The sequence below is a fragment of the Setaria viridis genome, chromosome 5 (assembly GCF_005286985.2).
Source record: "Setaria viridis chromosome 5, Setaria_viridis_v4.0, whole genome shotgun sequence".
Classification (NCBI taxonomy): Eukaryota; Viridiplantae; Streptophyta; class Magnoliopsida; order Poales; family Poaceae; genus Setaria; species Setaria viridis.
In genome coordinates, this window is record NC_048267.2 from 23,115,001 (window position 1) to 23,135,441 (window position 20,441).

Here is a 20,441-nt window from a genome sequence, read left to right on the forward strand (position 1 = left end):
TCTTTCTACAACTATAAGGATGATGGATGGGACCGGGAATGGTTCCGATGTGGTGGTTTGCCCCGTCTGTCTAGCAATGAACTTGCTAAGGTCGAAACATGTCGGCGTTCGTGATCAGGTGTTTGAAAGTACTGATCTCATACCTAGTATGGGATAGGGAAGCCTATACCTGCCTGAACTAGGGCGTGTCATACCCTCCCCCGACTGTCCTTGGAACGTCGTTCCCATGGTGCATCATGTGGGTGTAAGTGCGGTCATAGTACAACAGAGGCCGGGATTATGGAGCATTGCATGCCAAAGGAAGTTGGCCCTGACACGTGCCTAAGGGATCGATGGGGATGGCTGACAAATGAAGCGACCCTTCGTGGTGTGCGGATGTCGTGGGATTAGGTTCGCCATGCATGGTTAATAAATTCGAATTGATTCGTCTGCCTCTCACAGTTTGGGACTGCTTGATCTCTATTCTACACTGAGTAAAGATGGAACATGAGGATGATTTAATCTTGATGCTTGTTCTTTAATTGTTTGGAAACTATGCTTGCTTAGTATAAGTTGCTAAACTAGACTAGATAATGAGCTTAGAACTTGAGCTAAAATATTGAAAGTAAGGACCAACATTAGGCGTTTGGCAAAAACAAACCCACAGCCAAAAGCCTTGCATGTCTAGGAGTCGGTGGTGAAGTAGTCACTTGTCGGGTCAGTCTTGCTGAGTATTAGTTGCTTAGCCTTGTTGTGGCTGTGTTTTCAGGAAGTGCTGAGCATGAGGAAATGGTTGCCAGCCTGACTTGACCGACCCAGCTCCCTCCGGATTGGTTGGTTGAGTGGGCACCCACCTCAGACAGCGGAGATCGTTGAAGGGATATCATGGTCGGCTTCGCCATGGTATTATGTATCGTCGTGTAGCTTCCGTTGCTTTTTCTTCTTGTTGAACCTCGCAAACTTGTTTGAATTTCGAAAACTCTGATGTAATAAATTGTTAAACTATGTTAATGTGATGGAAATGTTGTAATCTCTGTGCTACTCACCTTCGTGTGAGGAATGCTTCTCGATCTTGTGTAAGTGGTTTATCGGATGAAATCCGACGGACGACCAAGTTGACTTGCTTAAAGTGCATGATCGCATGTCAGACGACTTAAGTGCATTTTAGTCAGGTTAATTTGGACAGTTCCGCCACAATCACGCACCCGCACATATCATATTTACTGTATAGTTGCTGAAAGAGACCCCAAATAGTTGCTCAATAGTGTAGAATAGTGAATGAATAGTGCCGCCATTTTTCGCTCATGCTGAGGTGCTCCACCCACTCGTGGTGAGTGCCCGAGCGCTGTTCATATTCCTAATTTGAGTAGTAACCTGAATTTGAATAGTGCCCCTCAATTTGAATAGTAACCAGCGATTTTGAAAGGGGGACTATAACTTCAAGCGACTCGAAAATTAGACCGCGCACAAATCTTTAGGACTGGCAACCTTGGATATTGAAATTCGAGTTACTATTCACTGCACTATTCAAATTAGGAATATAGACAATCCATCGAACGCTAAATAATTGTGATAACTCCTACTAGCTTCCTTTTGAACCATGAGACATTATCTACTCGAGGATTATTTTTCTTGAAAAAGATAAATCTCCGACCTCTACAACTGCACAAAGCTATTTCAAGGGTCAATTGTCAGCAACAAGAAAACCTAAACAGAACACACCTAATAAGCTTGATATAAAATTTGTGTAACCATCAAGGCAAAGTCTTCCGGTTGAGGCAAAACTTTCCAGCTTGAGAACAATGACTATGTTGCAATCCACCTACGCTCTACATGTCCAAGAATATCACAATTTCCATCTAGGAGGCAACTAGAGGGAGAGTCCTCTCGATTTAGCAGAAGACGAAACCCTGTCCAGATTCATAAACACATGACGTCAGACCGATGTTGTCTTTCTCCTTTACACCTTCTCCCTCTCTGCAGCAGCAACAGCCCGTGTAGCCCTCCCGCCACTAGCCTCCACCACTGCCCGCGGTTGGCGGTGACTCACCACCACGCCGCTTGGCCCGCCCCTGCGTGCGACGCTGCCCTTCCCTAGCCGCAGAAGTCGCTTGCCCCGCCGCTGGCACTGCCCATCAGGGTCCTCTACCACCTGACTAGCGGCGCCATCGCCATCGGCCTCGCCGCCCACAACCGGCAACCACTGCCGGACTTACTGCCACCACCGAGCATCTCTCTAAGCCTGCCGGTCATGGAAACCCCCCTCCCTAAACCTAGAAACCCCAAATTCCTAAGCCAAATCCCTCTCCACTGCATCCCCACCAGGATCCACTGTTGGCTACAGCCGGCAACGACCCGCCGTTGGCCGCTCAGCCCACCTCCTACCCTTCCATCGGTCCACCCTTTCTTCCAATCTTTTATGGTTGGGGGCAAGAAATCTAGCATGGAACCTCGAAACCCTAAGCCCTAATGGCGCTAGCACGCCGCTTGTCGTCGCCGGTGAATGCGGCGGAGGAAGAGAGAAGAAGTTATCTTTTGTCGCTATCCGCTCGCTGTAGTAAATGTGTGGTCCTCGTTCACTTTGATATAACCCATTCATTTTAGATCGAACGGCTCACTTAGGGCTCTCCGGATGATAATCCAGAGAGTCATCTTTTATTTTTATTTTTTCCGTTCCATCTATCTACATTCAACTCAAAAAAGCAAGCGTCATCACTCAAAAATAAAATCTAAAAAATAATTAAGCTCAATACAAATTCTGTTAGATCTTTAAACAGTTTGTTGTGGTTGAGGCAAAACTTTACAACCTTGCTCTCACATAAAAACCAAGCCACCATCGGTAACGGTAATCAAGGACATATCCTGCCACGGACGTTATTAGTAAGGCGTGCTAACCTTCACCTTCCTCTCAACGCACTGTTTGGCCGATGCGCTATTAGATTACCTTTGCAACTCACCGCATCCTTTACACGTCCGAGTAGATTATCTACTCAACAACAATTAATTTCAGTACAGAAGTCTCAAGAAAAAGTCTTCTAGTAGAGCCAAAACTTTACAGCCCAGATCTCACGTAACAACAAACCGCCATTGGTAACCGAGTTTATCGCGTGTCCAGAATGTATCAAGGCACACTAACCTTCAACTTTCTTTCTCTCGAAGGCACACTATATGCCTGCTAGTGCTTGAAAATGACGACTACACATTTTCATTCGCCTACGTTTCACATGCATGTACGAGAACAGCACAAGCTTACACTCAGAGCAATTATTGCCACTGTTTAAAACTGAAGGCTAGAAGACAAGCAATTAACCTCAATACAAAATCTGTTAGGCATTAAGACAATGTCTGTTCTGGTTGAGCCAAAACTTTACAGCAAAGCTCTCATCTGAAACCAAGCCTCCACCGGCAAGCGAGGTCATCTCCTATCCAGAATGTTAGTAATGCACGCTAACCTTCACTTTTCTCTCCAGGCAATGTCAGGCCGGAGGTCTAACAGATTACGTTTGTAACTCTCCTATCCTTTACACGTCCGAAATAGCACTATACGATCTGCTGGGAGTCTCACATGAGATGAGCAGGCCTCATGTCCTTGGAGCAAAGGCAGTTGTGCGCTGCAGTGAATGCCAAAATAAAGGAGGAGAAGACACGCATGCCACAACAAGGTTTTGTGTGACTAGGGGTTTCTTTGGTTGAGGTTCTTGCAAACCTGCCTGAACCAAGCAACGATCTCAGGCGTTCGATTTTGAGCGCCTGGGGCTGGACCGAGCTGCCGGGCTCAGGCAGCTCCGCCCAGGCTGGAACCAAACAGTCCCTAGATGCATGACCTGGACAGGTTGGTATGCACACATAAGCTATTGTGTGCAGCAGCTAGCAATGACAGGTTTGTTGTGAGTGTCACATTTGACATGTGTGTTGGCCAGCAAGTCAGTGACTCAGCAACCTTAGCATTAGCTACAGTTCACCTCACTTTTACACTTCTCCTGCTTCTTAGTTTGGGTACCTGGTAGGTGTACACCACTTAACCTACACATATTCAAAATTGCACCCTACACGTGCAGCGGTACCGTGCCAATATCTTTGCTTGTTGTAAATGCCGATACATTTAGGGACTTATATGAATATAAGGAAAGCGTAGTTGAAATGATGTGTCATGCGCATCTATAAAAGTAGAGGATGCGGCTCCTTGAACGCCTAGAATGTGCATTGCGGATTAGGTTAGCCACGGGAAGCGCTGCTGCTCAAGAGTTCGTTCAAGAGCAAATCAGGTGCCAGGTAATGAGGGAATGCTAGATACTAGAGCTCCATAAGGGAATATTATTTCATAGTCCATTTTCACCTTGTCGAGGAGAGTTGCGGATCGATACATGGTAAGAATACATGAGCTCACCATATTTTTTATATTTTTTCATTTTTTTAAGAAATTGTTGGGTGCAATGTGTCGATAGGAGCCTTGATAATCTATATACATTCAACTAAGTTTATTGAGCAAAACATAAAGAATAACACAAGTGTCTATAACAAGTGATGCCTATGTAATATTTGTGAGCAAATATGTAATATCATAAAAAGATACCATATAGGTAAGGGCTTTGAAGATCCAGAGTACAATAGCAATGGCAGAAACTAGATATTGTATGTGGTGATACAATTGATATTGATATGAGATCTCAATTACAGGAATAAGTATGTAAATACTTTTCATCATTGCGCCATTGGTCTCAATGGTAGAATTGGTATCGTAGCTTTCGGAATAGGTAACAACAGATAAGGTTTACCAAAATCAAGGTCGAGGAATTTGTCAATGGTGAATATAGAGCACATTATTCTAAATTCAACACCAAAGATCCACAACAGATTCGTATCTATATATCGAGTGTAGGTGCACTTAATATCGTCATGTTAAACATGTACTGTATCTAAGAACTTCAAATGTGGAAAATCTTTCTGAATCAACTATAAATGAAAGAATCTTGCACATGTGCGCAACTTCTAAAGCGGCTTCGCTTTAAGGATGCGCCTTTAATTTTGTCAAGTCTGGAAACAAGGTCTGGAAGATATCTATGCTACCGCTTGACCATTACTTATATACATCTCCGCCTATCGTCTAGATAAAATCCAATTCTGGACTCGAAATTCTTGAAAGACTATTAAATATTAGATCGAGATGTTCCTGTGCAATAACAACCCGGGGACCTGTGGGTAGCATCATGATGTTTCTCTAGCTACACCAAGGGTGCCAACAAAACAGATTTCTCCAGAGAAACATAAATCACATAATAATTAGATAGAAATTCGCAACAAGGAACACCCCTTCCCCTGCAGTCCCTCAGGCCCTATGAAAACCCCCCACCATCCCTCCACCACACCACACTCCATCAGATCACTTCCCTTCTCCCTCTCGAGCACACAGTGCAGGCACTAGCACCCAAAACTATGCCGATGCAAGGGCAACTGCCACAGCACGCACCCGCACCCACGGAGAAGAAGCGCTTCGTGGGCGCACTCACGATGGGGGTCCCCTGTATCTTGGAGACCGCCCGTGTCGGGCTCCTGGCCGCCGTCGTGGAGCCTCCTGCGTCGGCTCACCTCGTCCGTGTTGCCGAGCCTGCACGCACCAGTGCCCGCGACATCACCCTAGGGCTGTCCGCGAAGCTATGCTGCATCACCCGCACCACCCCGTCCCATGCCGTCGACATGTCCTTCCTCACCTGCAACCTCTGCCGCCGCAATACCAACGGCCGCACCGTCTACGTGTACATGTAAACAAGCCTTTAATTAGCTGAGCTGTTAATGACTTTATTACGACACTCCTTGCCTAGCTACTGTCCAGTAACTAAACATTAATTAGGATGATAATCTTTTGGCGGCATGCATGCAGGAGCATGGGGTTCTGCTCACGGGGCTGCAGGGATGATTACCACCTCGGCGAGCTGGACAAGAACAGGAAGAGGCAAGCCGTGGCGTTGATGGGACGGAGCAAGATGGCCAGGATCGTCACTAGGGTGGACGCCGGCAAGGCGACGGAGGCCGGAGAAGCGAGCTGCAGCAGGCCCACCTTCTTCACTTGCGCCGAAGAAGCTGAGTAGGCATCATTCCGGCCCCTAAACAAGTTTCGTCGTCACCTCAAGATGAATAAAGCAGCAGCAGCCTCGTGCATATGCAACAATATGCGTCGGTATATGGACAGCTGCAGGAGTGTAGCGTGCAACTACATGCGTATGTAGTATGTCGTCGTATGTGTCTTTCTGATGTGTGTGCTATGTGTCGTATGTGTCATCCAAGCTAAAATAAAAAACTATATATTTTTACTGCTTGTTTGATTCTTCTCGAAGTACTCCGTATTGTCCCTCGGAAAAATAGTTTGTGTTGTTCTTGTTTTAGTACTGGCAAAAATTTCACGTCACAACTCACAACCGGGGATGTTTGCATCTTTAATTGACAAGCTCCAGCCTCTGTTAGTCTTGCAATCCACGTTTGTACCTATGATTCATGAAACGCGTGCGCACGTTGTTCTAGAAAAAGAACAAAACTCCAACTCATAAAACAAGTTGGAGCCGGCTGAAATTTTATAGCTGAGGCCGAACGGATTTCGTCGTCTCTGAGTGACATTTAGAGATACATTGAGGACACATATACAGTCGACAACGGTTTCAATCCTGGCGTCCAAACATTAGGAAAGCAGTACTAGTTCGGAACAAGTACAGCCAACGCATTACCACGTCACGGTCCTCCCCTGGCCGCTCGATTGGCAAAACGCACGGTTATGATCGCTGAACCCACGCGTCCGGCAGCCATTGGAAGTCGCACGTCGATCGGAATAGGACACCGCCTCCGAGCCGGCTCACCTTGACACGCCCATCAGCTGGCTTTATATACAGGCGTTTCCCCTGCCTACTTCCTCGTCTCGTATCGCCTCTTCTTACCAACAAAAAATCAGCTAGCTGCAAGAGATTCGACGCGATGGCGCCGGGTCGCGTGTGGACGCTTCTGTTCGCGCTGCTGCTCGCTGATCTCGTAGCCCCGATTCACGCTGCCGCACCGTCTCATGGAGGAGGCGGCGACAAGAACACCGGCACCGTGATCGGCATCGACCTGGGCACGACCTACTCGTGCGTCGGCGTCTACCGGAACGGCCACGTCGAGATCATCGCCAATGACCAGGGCAACCGGATCACGCCCTCCTGGGTCGCCTTCACCGACGGCGGCGAGCGGCTCATCGGTGAGGCCGCCAAGAACCAGGCGGCGGCCAACCCGGAGCGCACCATCTACGACGCCAAGAGGCTCATCGGCCGCCAGTTCGACGACGCCGTGGTGCAGCGCGACATGAAGCTGCTGCCCTACGCCGTCGTTGACAGGAACGGCAAGCCGCACATGCGGGTCCAGGTCAGGGACGGCGACGTGCGCGAGTTCAGCCCCGAGGAGGTGAGCGCCATGGTGCTCACCAAGATGAAGGAGACCGCCGAGGCCTACCTCGGCGAGAAGGTCACGCACGCCGTCGTCACCGTGCCGGCCTACTTCAACGACGCGCAGCGCCAGGCCACCAAGGACGCCGGCGTCATCGCCGGCCTCACCGTGCTCCGCATCGTCAACGAACCCACCGCTGCCGCCATCGCCTACGGCATTGACAAGAAGGGCGCCGAGAAGAACGTCCTTGTCTTCGACCTCGGGGGCGGCACCTTCGACGTGAGCGTCCTAGCCATCGACAACGGCGTCTTCGAGGTGCTCGCCACCAACGGCGACACCCACCTCGGCGGCGAGGACTTCGACCAGCGCGTCATGGACCACTTCATCAAGCTCATCAAGCGCAAGCACGGCCGGGACATCGCCGGTGACGCCCGCGCGCTGGGGAAGCTGCGCCGCGAGTGCGAGCGTGCCAAGCGCACGCTCAGCAACCAGCACCAGGTGCGCGTCGAGATCGAGGCGCTCTTCGACGGCGTCGACTTCTCGGAGCAGCTCACCAGGGCACGCTTCGAGGAGCTAAACAACGACCTGTTCCGGAAGACGATGGTGCCGGTGAAGAAGGCCATGGCGGACGCCGGCCTGCAGAAGGGCGACATCGACGAGATCGTGCTCGTCGGCGGCAGCACCAGGATCCCCAAGGTGCAGCAGCTGCTCAAGGACTACTTCAACGGCAAGGAGCCCAACAAGGGGGTCAACCCCGACGAGGCCGTCGCGTACGGCGCTGCCGTCCAGGGCAGTATCCTCAGCGGGCACGTCGACGAGAAGACCCAAGGCATGATCCTCCTCGACGTTGCGCCGCTGACACTGGGCATGGAGACCGTCGGCGGGGTGATGACGAAGCTGATCACGAGGAACACGGTGGTGCCGACGAAGAAGACGCAGGTGTTCACCACGTACCAGGACAGGCAGACCACGGTGAGCATCAAGGTGTTCGAGGGCGAGCGGAGCATGACCAAGGACAACCGGCTCCTCGGCAAGTTCGACCTCGCCGGGATCCCACCGGCGCCCAGGGGCACGCCGCAGATCGAGGTGACCTTCGAGGTAGACGCCAACGGCATCCTCCACGTGCAGGCGGCGGACAAGGGCACTGGCAAGTCGGAGAAGATCACCATCACGAGCGACGACCGCCGGCTGAGCCAGGAGCAGATCGACCGGATGGTGCGCGAGGCAGAGGAGTTCGCGGAGGAGGACAAGAAGGTGAGGGAGCGGGTCGACGCGCGCAACAAGCTGGAGACGTACATCTACCAGGTCAAGAGCGCCGTGGACGACACCAAGATGACCGAGAAGATGGACGTCGAGGACAAGGAGAAGATGGAGGAGGCAGTCAGGGAAGCCAACGAGTGGCTCGAGGGCAACTCCTTGGATGCTGACAAGGAGGACTACGAGGAGAAGCTCAAGGAGCTGGAGGATGTGTGCAACCCTATCATCTCGGCGGTGTACCAGAAGTCGTCCGGCAGTCCAGGGGAAGACAACTACGACGAGGATGATCATGATGAACTTTAGGCAATTTTAGTTTCTTGTACTAGCTATTTTATTATCAAAGTAGTTTTACTTACAGTCCTCTAGCTGGTTTCGATTTCTAACCTCAATTTAGTATTTTAGTATGATCTTGTTTTTATTATAATTATTATTTTTTTCTATTGAACCAAGTCATATATGCTCCTCAGCTTTTTATATTCCTATGCCATCTTCACTAACATCATGTGAATTTCGCTAAACTGGAAGCCAACATGTAGATTAAAACACTGATGTTGGAAAGACCAATCTTACTTTGCCAAAGTCAGGGCTATCAAACGCTGAACTAACTGAAAGTAAGGTTCATTAATTAGCAGCCAATAGTTTCTCTTTGTCTACATGAGACTGTTTTGCAACGATGAACATCAACTTGTACTCAAACAGGGATCCAGAGCCTGGATTGTACGTCAATCGCTTCATGTTACATATTAAATACACAGCCATCAGCAGTGTCAGTATAAATCTGATGACCATATTTTTTTCGGAAACTCACAAAACCGTGTAGTATTTTAAAGCACTCCTACTTCATGTTAGAAACTATCAATTCAGTACAAAGAATTAAACTTTTGGTAATTTGTACTAGAGTTTTGAGACAATAAACTGGGAAAAACAAACACAATGCTGCTCAGAGTATAATAGACAATATTAAAACATGAGTTACAAAGTAACTGTAGCACGCTAAGCATCTCAAGAAAACAAGGACTTTCCATTTCATTATACAGAACATGAATGCGTGCTTTCGATTCGACCCCTTTTCACATTTTCACTCCATTGTTCTACATTCATAAATGATATATTCGTCCGTAGAAACATCGCTTCTTTGAATGCCAATTTCCTAAGCTGTATATGACGAACTGTGCTAGTTAAATGGCTAGCTCACGGTAAAATCATAAGCATTATGTTCAGTTACTTTCATCTATTGATAAATGATACCAAATCGAAAATATATGCTCAGGTTTTTATATTCATGTGGCATCCTAACAAACATCGGATGAATTTTGCAAAAACTGGAAACCACTATGTAGATTAAACCCCCGATGTTGGAACACCAATCTACTTTGCCAAAGACATTGGGCAACCAAACAATGAACTAACAGAAAATGTCCTGAAGGACGGAACTAACTGAAAGTATAAGGAAATTAGCAAGTCCTAACTCAAAAGGATACGAACTGAACAATGTCTTACTGACTAATATCTACGTATCCTTTTTTAATATTTTTGTCTTACTGACTAGCTAGCTGAACAATGTCTTGTCGCCCTTGCCGAGCCTTGTGCTTCGATCAGTTGGTAGCGGCGTCACTGCGACCGTGGATGCCCCTTCAACTTCTTGAGAGCAGACCAAATCCCGGCATACAAGAACGTGCAAACAGCCCGGACCTCCAGGCGCTCCGTACGTGACATGTTCTTGTCCCGCAATGCAGAGATTAGCGCCGCGTCCACCCTTTTCGCAGCGGCGCCCACGACGAGGCGAATCAGGGGGGTGGACTCCTCATCAAAGTCGACAGGCGTGCCGCCGAGCACCACCGCGATCACCAGCTCCTCCTTGAGGGTCTTCAGCGCATCGCCAACTGTTGATTCCGACGCGACGCGCACCTTGCGAGCCACTTGTCGTGCTCCGCCTTCTTCCCGGCAAGCGCGCAAACCAAGCCCACGTGAAAGTGCGGCCGCGGATCGGACGGGTCATCCCGCGCCATCTCCGCGTACCTCTCCAGGGCGTCCTCTAAGCGGCCGTCGCGGGAGGAGAGAAGGGCAGCGAGGAGCCGGAGGTCGGCGACAGTGGGGGCGTCCCCCTCCTCCGTGGCGCGAGCCAGATCGCGCTCGGCGACGCGCAGAGCGGAACGAATGCACGCTCCGGACAGCGGGAGCGCGCCAAGCACCAGGGTGGACAGCAAAGCTTGCGACTGCGACGTCTTCAGGAAAGAGGCGGCGACAGTGTAGCGGTCGGGGCGAACGCGCGGCCCACTATCTTGGAGGTCGATGCCAGCAGGCAAATCGCAGGAGATTCCGTCACGCTTGAGTGCCAGGTCCTTGTACTTCCTCTTCACCATGCGCTTCAACAGCTCTCCAATGAGCACCTTCTTGAAGACGGACATGTCACCGTCGTGGACTCTCTCCCGCAGAGCATCGTTTAGCATCCGAAGGCTGCGGAGACCACCTGCCCTTCACAGCCCTTGACGGCACGCGGTGCCCCACCAAGCGTGGCCATCACCACGGGGAGCTGGTACGAATCGTCGGGGCACGAGCGGGGATCGTGGAAGCCTCTGTGGGTTCTAGTTTGGTGATCCACTCATCGCCCTCGTTGACTAGTCCGATCAGGTCGCAGATCGCGGCGGCGCTGACGAGCGTGGAGGTGCAGCGAGGGCTTTCCGCGGCGATCTGCGCGAGGGCGTTGAGCGCTGCCTAAAAGCGGCCATCCTCCGCGTCGACCAGAGCTGAGTATACGCGCTAAACCTCCGCTCTGTCAGCGTCTTCCACCGAAGACTTCGCGATCAACTTCGGCGCGAGGTCTCGGAACATGCGGGTAAGCCTGCCGGAGATGGGCCTATGGCGGAGCGCAGCGGTGCCGAGCGCGTGCGCTGCGTCGAGAAGGAAGGCCTCTGGGGTGAGCAGCGCGTTGAGTTTGCGGAGCCCCGGGCGCGCACGGGTGAGGGAAAGGTGACCGCGTGCGGACAGGATGGAGAAGGCGGGGAGCAAGCCGGTGTAGGGTTTCAGGTTGTACGTGTGGCCCAGCACCTTGGCGAATGCGAGGGCGGCGCCATGGAGGAAGCACGACATGGGGATGCCAGATCCGAGGAGTAGCGGAGGCGAGGCGAGGCGAGGCAAAGCTTTTTGCCGTCTTGGGCTCTTTTGTTGGCTTCTAGAGTTGTGTGTGGCAGCCTTTACGTTGCGGGCCAACGGGCCGTGCATGGTTTAACCTCTTCAAAATAGCATATGAAAAACATAAGCATTTCAATCTATAAATGGAAGGACCTGCCAAATTCATCTTGTAGCATGCATCAACAATGAATTCTAATAGAGAGTATGTGTATCTATATGCTTAGTTTTTGAGTAATATTCATATACCAACAGGGTGCAAAGCAAGAAGGATCCACTACGGGAAACACTAAAGTCGCCGAGTGTAATTTGTTCGCCGAGTGCATTATTGCGGGCACTCGGCGAAGGCCACATTTGCCGAGTGTATTCCTTATAACACTCGGCAAACATAATACACTCGGCGAAAACACCATTTGCCGAGTGCCAAAAAAAAACACTCGGCAAACTCACAGGGGACACTCGGCAAACTCTTGAGCACGTGACCTGCACGTGCGGCATCCGGTGGAGCCTGTGACGGACGTTAGCTGTTTGCCGAGTGTCGACAGGGGACACTCGGCAAAGCTCAGGGTATGCCGAGTGCTAGGTGGGGCACTCGGCAAACCTCCATGTTTGCCGAGTGTCTTCATGGGGCACTCGGCAAATATGAAGGTTTGCCGAGTGTTTTTTGACACACTCGGCAAAACTAAAAAAAATTTCCCTCCTCCACCCTCCAAACTTTTTATACTCCTCATGTATTACATTTGGCACTGCATGGTAGAAGGTGGACTATTTATTGACCTGTTTGCTATATTTAATCAATTAATTTCATTTAGAGTAATTTGTTGATTTAAGTCAAATTTGAACTGCAGGTGATTGGAATAATGGAATAATATGAGTGGAAAAATCATATTCATATTAGTGAGTCCAAATTGAGGTCTCACCTGGAAAATGAAAAGAAATTTCGAACATTTTGTTAAGGAAACACGACTACGAACGTGTGGTCAAATGATTTTTTAATTCTCAAAAATACAAACGATGTTTGAAAATCACGAGATTTTCCAAGATGCTATGATTTCATATGCAGAGGTTGTGGTAAAAAATTGAGAAGGTTTCGCACAAATTTTGACATATGATGCTTAGAATTCGAAGCATCTCCGGAGAGGATTCGTAGAAGTTGGAAGGATCTGGTAAGATTTTGAGTCGAATCGATACTTGAATTTATCATTGAGTTCAAATTTATTTTTATAGGCCATAGAGAACATAGATTGGTTCATGTCAAATTTTGGGAATTTTTCGAATCTGTTTGATAATTTTTATTTATTAATTGCAAGTATATGAATTTAATAGATATAAATTCAATATGAGCTATAAATCCATGAAATAATGGAATAATATTACTTAAAAAATGAAATACTCAATGTGTAGTGAATTTGACTAGGTTTTTGCAAAGTTTACATACTTTTAATTACTAAAACTACTTTGTACATGCAATATAAGTACTTATTTGCCGAGTGTCGCAATGAGGCACTCGGCAAAAAATATGTTTGGCGAGTGTCATCCCTCGGACACTTGGCAAAGCTCGCCGTGGGTCCACGTGTCAGCATCAGTCCAAAATCCGGGGGAAGGCACTCGGCAAAGGCTGAAAATGCCTTTGCCGAGTGCTAGATCAGGGGCACTCGGCAAAGATTGGAAATTAATCCGGCCCTAAGTCCCTCACGCGCACACAACCGCACACGCACAGGCACACGCACATGCACCGCACGCGCCGCCCGCCCGAGCCACAGCCAGACGCGCGCCGCGCCCGGCCGCCCGCGCCACTCGCCGCCCACCCCGCGCCGGACCCGAGCCGCGCCGGCCCCCGGCCGCCCCCGCGCCGGCCCCTCAGCCTCCGACGCCGCCCCCGGTCCGCGCCGCGCCGGCCCCCGGCTACCCCCGAGCCGGCCCCCCGGCCACCCGACGCCGCCCACGGCCCGCCCCCGGCTAGCCCCCGACCGCCCCCGGATCGATCCCGACCCCCGACCGGCCCCGACGCGCCGCCCCCTGTCCCAGCACTAAGGTGAGTTGATTAAACTGAATATTATCTGCAATATTATCATGCTTGAAATATTATCATGCTTGAAATATTGTCATGCATTATGTATCAGTGCTTGTTGTGGAGTCGGCCATCGTGCCGTTGTGTTGTTGTAGATGTGATTGTCGGCCATTGAGCTGTTTTATTTGATGCAAGTGTAGGAAACCTCCCCGTGCAGGGGAGGTGCTATCGAAATTTTAACTTGATAGGGGTATTTTTTTTTCAGGAGAGCGTACGTTACCGTCCTCGAGTCGTCACTTTGCAGGATAGCAAGGTGAGGCATCCTACACCTTTCTTTCCATATAATGTTCGTATATCACGTAACCTAGTTAGGCGTCTCCCGTTCGAAGGAGATACGGTTGGAAATATGCAAATCTTTGCATATCTATAACCGTATCTGTTTCGAATTGTCCACGTTTTTTGGACAGCCCGAGGATGTGTAGGTGAGTTTAGTATCCATGGTCTATTCCGGTCCGAGATAGAGTTTCGGCAGCACCTCCCTGTTGTTCTCCAGATACACAATCTCCTATCAAGGACGTGTATTTGGAGAACAGCGGGGAGGTGCTGCCGAAATTTTATCTCGGGTTAGAGTAGACCACGGATACTAAACCCACCTACACATTCTCGAGTGGGATTAGGACCTATCTTTACCTAATAGACAATATAGGAACGTGTATATACAATGTGAATTTTGTATTACTCGCTTATATGCTAGAGGATGGAGGGTCGTCAGTGGATGTACACGGGTCGCACTAGTCAGAATACGTTGACCAATGAATGGATTGACAAGATGGATGCTTTCTTGGAACGGGCGTTTGCAAGTGTCAAAGGAGCTCGATCGACTTGGTGTCCGTGTAGCAAATGTGGAAACATGCGTCGGCAAACCAAGCTAGACATGGGCAAACATTTGGTGAAGAACGGATTTACGTCAGACTACACCAGGTGGATCTACCATGGTGAATCTGACCGTGGGAGAGAGGAGGTCTTGAGACAACGCATCGAGGAATTTGATGATGATGCCGGGGTGGGAGACATGTTAAATGACTATCATGAAGCACACTTCGAAGAAGCACGTAGGGAGGAGGAGCCAGAGGCTACTGCTAAGTCTTATTACGAAATGTTGTCTGCAGCACAGCAACCCCTTCACGGCCATACCAAGGTTTCTCAACTAGATGCCATTGCACGCCTAATGGCTGTGAAGTCTCAGTTTAGTTTGAGTCGAGACGCGTTTGATATTATGTTGACAGTTTTTGGAAGCCTGCTCCCGGTTGGTCACATCTTGCCAAAGAGCATGTATGAGGCACAGAAACTCCTTCGTGCACTTAAGATGCCATACGAGCATATACATGCTTGCCCGAAGGGATGCATCTTATTTAGGAAAGAGTATGCGGAAGCAAAATACTGTGTGAAGTGCGAATCGTCTAGGTTTCTGGAGGTAGACTGTGGTGACGGTCAGAAAAAGCAGCTCGCAATTCCTGTGAAGGTTCTACGGTATCTTCCTTTCATACCGAGGATCCAACGGCTTTTCATGACTGAAGAATCCGCGAAACAGATGACATGGCACAAAAACGGCCGTCGATATAATCCTGAGAAGCTGGTACACCCATCCGATGCTGAAGCCTGGAAAAGCTTTGATGCGATTTATCCTGCAAAAGCTCTAGAGGCCCGTAACATACGTGCCGGCATATGGGATTTTCTGCGGATGGTGTGTTCACGGGAAGTTCTCATGCCCAGTATGGAAAGCATCTTTGAAGTTCATTTGGTTGTCGAAAGGTGGCAAATATTCTTCGTTCGACAAACATCGACAATTCCTCCCTCCTGACCATCCATTCAGACGAGACATGAAGAACTTTACCAAAGATGTCGTAGTTACGGACCCCGCACCGCCGATGATGACAGGGGCCGCAGTTCGTGGTCAGTTAGATGCTCTCGAGGTCAATAATGAAGAAGGTGTTTTTTTGGGATATGGCAAGCAACATGCTTGGACGCAGAAGTCGTGCTTGTGGAATCTTCCCTATTTTGATGACCTTCTTGTTCCACATAACATTGATGTAATGCACACGGAAAAAAATATCACCGAGGCAATTTTTGGTACAATCATGGACATTCCTGACAAGACAAAGGATAACGTTAAGGCTAGAGTGGATCAAGCAACGTTGTGCAACAGACCACAACTAAACATGGCGCCTCCAAGAGCTGGCAAGTCGTGGAGGAAGCCTAAGGCCGATTTCGTTCTGACGAGGGCCCAAAGGAGGGAGGTTCTAGAATGGTTCCAAACGTTAATATTCCCTGATGGCTATGCAACGAACTTGAAGAGGGGAGTGAATTTAGCAACTATGCGAATCAAAGGGCTCAAGAGTCATGATTACCATATATGGCTTGAGCGCCTACTTCCGGTGATGGTTCGAGGCTATGTCCCTGAGCATGTGTGGCAGGTGCTAGCGGAGTTGAGCAATTTCTTCCGCCGGCTTTGTGCGAAGGTGTTATCTCATACCGTGGTTGCAGAAATGGAAACAATGGCGCCTGTGTTGCTCTGTAAGTTGGAGAAGATCTTTCCACTAGGCTTCTTCAATCCAATGCAGCATATGGTTCTACACCTTCCGTATGAAGCACGAATGGGGGGGCCTGTGCAGGGTCGTTGGTGCTATTCAATTGAGAGATGTCAAAAGGTTCTTCGAACTAAATGTCAGAATAAGTGCAAAATTGAAGCATCCATTGCAGAGGCATACATTCTGGAGGAGGTGTCAAACTTCACATCAAAATACTACGCTGACAACCTTCCTAGCGTGCATAATCCACCTCCTCGTTACAATGCCAGCGAAGATGAATTGAGCCTTAGCATTTTCCGAGGGCAACTCGGAAGTGCAAGTGGTGCGACCCACAAGACCTTGAACCATGAAGAGTGGCGCTCTATCATGCTGTATGTGTTGACCAACCTATCTGAGGTGGAGCCGTACATGATGTAAGTTCTCAACAAACTTGTTTCGAAGTAGTCACCATTCTCTTGCCTAAACGTATATTTCTCGTTGCTACAGGCAATTTCATCGTCAATTCTGTAAATCAAGGCAACCGTACCCGCACGAAGCTGAGACTCTTCTCAAAGAGGGTGCGGGAAATGGAATGCCTAATTTCATTTCTTGGTTCAAACAGAAGGTACAATCCAATTTCTTCGGACATTCTCGTACATACGATTAATATAACGAACTGCCATGTTTGAACTTGCAGGGCCGAACCGATGCGTCTATGAATGTCGAGTTGAGACAGGTTGCCGATGGCTGTGACTATAGGGTCAGGTCGTTTGCCGGTTATGATGTCAACGGATATCGTTTTCACACAAACAAGGCACGAGCAGAGTTGGCCCAATCGAAGAACCACAAATACCGGAGTTTTTACGCTAGGCTCTGATGGGGTCGAGTACTACAGAAGAATTGAAGAAATATACGAACTAACTTTTCATGGGTGCAAACCTCTTAATCCAGTTATATTCAAATGCCATTGGTTTGATCCATCTGTCATGAGACGGGCCCCTAATCTTGGGCTAGTCGAAATTCGATAAGCATCCATGTTACCAGGAGACGATGTCTATATTGTGGCTCAACAGGCCACGCAAGTTTATTATTTGTCATACCCGTGCCAAACCGACAGCCGTCTTAAGGGTTGGGATGTTGTGTACAAGGTATCGCCACACGGTAAACTACCTGTACCAAACAATGAAGATTACAACATAGACCCCAACACGTACGAAGGAGAGTTATTCCAAGAAGATGGGCTCGAAGGGAGTTTTGTGATAGATTTAACCGAAGCGATCGGAATGGAAGTAGACAACGAAAGGGTTGCTGCAGAGGATGGTGGAGACGAGGTTCAGAATGTGAAGGACTTAGAATTACTTCAATGATTACAATTAGCTAATGACAGTGATGATGACATTCCTCCTTCGGAGCACGGGCTTGACTATATCGACACGCGTGATAGTGATGATGAGACTTATGATCCAGCTAATCTTGATCATGATGATTATTTCTAATACATGTATGAGTCGTACTAATTTAGTTATAATTTATTTATAATTTGCATATCTTTGTAATTATGTTTTGTTTATCTATGCTGACTGGTTTACTCTTTTTAATTGTAGGTCATTGAGCAATGGTGGGCGGTATGAGGAAGCTCACGTCGATTTGCGAGAGACTGGCCGCGTTAGGGACTGGTTCAGGGTCAGGGTCACGTTCAGGGAGCAGTCGAGGGAGGCGTCGAGGCAGCCTCGACGTAGGGTTGAGGAGGAGGAGGAGGAGGAGGAGGAGGAGGTGGTCCAGAGGCCTCGAGGGAAGGGTAAAGCGGCGAGGCCCCTGTCGCCTGAACCTAAGGTGGTGGAGGAGGAGGAGCTACCTTCCACACACGCCTCTGGGGACGACGAGCAGGAGGAGGCGGAGGAGGAGGAGCAGCAGGAGCAGGAGGGGGACGGGGAGGCAGGGGATGCCCAGTCCAAGGTATGGTTGCGAGGTCCCTCATCCCTCCCGAAGCGTCTGATACCTGAGCATTTACGCCCACTGATTAAACCGGTTGGACCAAGTAAGTAACTTTAAATATTCTTAATAATGTTCTTATGTTTAAAGTTACAAAAACTAATAATTTATATTAATGACTTCTGCAGGAGTTGGATTAAGCTCAGTGGGGGTGACCACAACCGTAAGGCCAACGGGATCCTTGGCCTTTTGTGCAGGGTTCACTTCCCTGGCTTGGTGGTGTACGCCGGACAGCAGCAGCCGGCCTACACGTGGACCACTACGTCGCCACCCCCGACGTCCCTAATCGTCAACAGAGGAGATTCCCCAACATAGCGGAGCGGGTCAAGGCCGAGCTGTGGGTAAGTACTCCTCGCACTAAATTGCTCAATACATCACCTACGTTCGACATTCTTGAAATAATAACTGTATACGCGTCTATATGCAGGATTTCTATAGATGCCAGGAGGGATTCGAGGCCAAGGCGAAGGCCGTCTGTGATGTAGCCGCCAAGAAGCTCATGAAGGACATGCATTATGAGGCACGCATCCATGCCATCATCGAATTCCACACTCAATACAGACGGATGAAGGTTAGAAAAGAGGAGGCAAGAACAATGAACCTGACCAAGGACCAATTCATGAGGGTAAGTAAAGAACGTTGATACTTACTATTTAAGATTAATTAGGCTCAATTTCTTTTTCATATGTCACACGCTTGATGATGTAGGTGCCTCCGTGGTGGTGTCGTGCGCATATCCAGTGCTGGGAGAAGATGGTCGACGTGTGGTTGGGGCCCGAGTGGTTGGAGAACCACCTTGCTTGCCGGCAGCGGCGTTTGCAGATGCTGACTGCACCACACCATCAAGGCAGCCTAAGCCTTGATGAATATAGAGAAAAATGGGTACGCAACTTCAATTCTTTATTCTAACGTTCAATTCTACATAATTCCTAATCATTTTGTATTTTTTGCCGCAGTCGGCGTCACATGATGGCCGACCTTGCTCCCAGCTCAAGGCATGGGTCCTCTCCATAAAGGGCAAGGCGACGGCCGATATCGATTTCAACCAAGACGACCCGTCCGAGGCGTACAGCCATCCTAGCATACACAGTCGCATCAGCGAGTATACAAAGATGGCTAGGGAGGTTCATGGGCCAGACTTCGATCCGAGCTCCGAGGACATTGATGGAGAAATCGTGATGAGGGTGGGAGGAGGCAAGAAGCATGGCAGATATTGGATTGGCGACGGCGTAATCGACACGGCCTATACTCCCACTCTCTCCCAGATCCAAGCTAGGAGCACGGACTCGAGCCCGGCGATACGGCCACGACCCACCACTACACAGTTCCAGATGGAGGCTCTCCAGGTTCTTTCTCTTCCATTCATCGTTTGTTTGTTGTTATACTTTAGCTTTGCATTATAACATTGCAATGAAATATTGTAGGCCCAGGTGGAAGAAGCAAGGAAGAAACAAGAGGAGATGGCGGCGCAGATGGAGGACATGCGGCGGAGGATGGAGGAAGAAAATCGGATGAGGATGGACCAGATGTTCCAGTACATGCAGAATTTTGCTTCGAGCATTGGTCAGTCTTTGCCTCTGCCACCGCCGATGCTGTTCCCTCCGCCTCAGCCACCCACACCTACTCCTGTGAGTCACTTGACACATTGTGCTTAAGATTCAATACTTTAATTTTGACAACTTTAGATGTTAGCTCAGAATGTCCTATCCTATGTGCAGAATCAATCGGCGGCTTCGAATAATGAAGATCAAGATTTGTCGCAGTGGTCTCCTTGGCCTCCACGGAACTAGACTTGGTTGTGAACTTGGTTGAAACTAAATTGTGACTTGAACTTGGATTTATGGATTGTTTCGTGCTTATGTTGAATTATGCCTGTGATGTTTATGAATAATGTTTCTAATGGTGGTTTTGAATTATGCATGTGATTGTTTATTACAAATGTCTGTGATGATGTGTATTGTGAATTGAGAGGGGTCCGTTATACGTGACAAAACAGCAAATTAAGTGTTTCCCGTAGTGATCGAACGTGGGAGAAACGAGAAGACCTCAAAAATAAACTCCTTCGCTTTGCAGCTTTCTATGGGTATCATACCGTTATAGTA

General features: G+C 49.0%; 1 protein-coding gene across 1 annotated transcript; it reads left to right on the top strand.

The window, feature by feature from the left end:
- The first annotated feature begins 6,911 nt into the window (after nucleotides 1–6,911).
- Nucleotides 6,912–9,089, top strand: LOC117858420 (heat shock 70 kDa protein BIP4). The gene has a single exon (XM_034741483.2). The coding sequence runs from the start codon at nucleotides 6,940–6,942 to the stop codon at nucleotides 8,941–8,943; it is 2,004 nt and encodes a 667-aa protein (XP_034597374.1). The 5' UTR covers nucleotides 6,912–6,939; the 3' UTR covers nucleotides 8,944–9,089.
- Nucleotides 9,090–20,441: the final 11,352 nt, after the last annotated feature.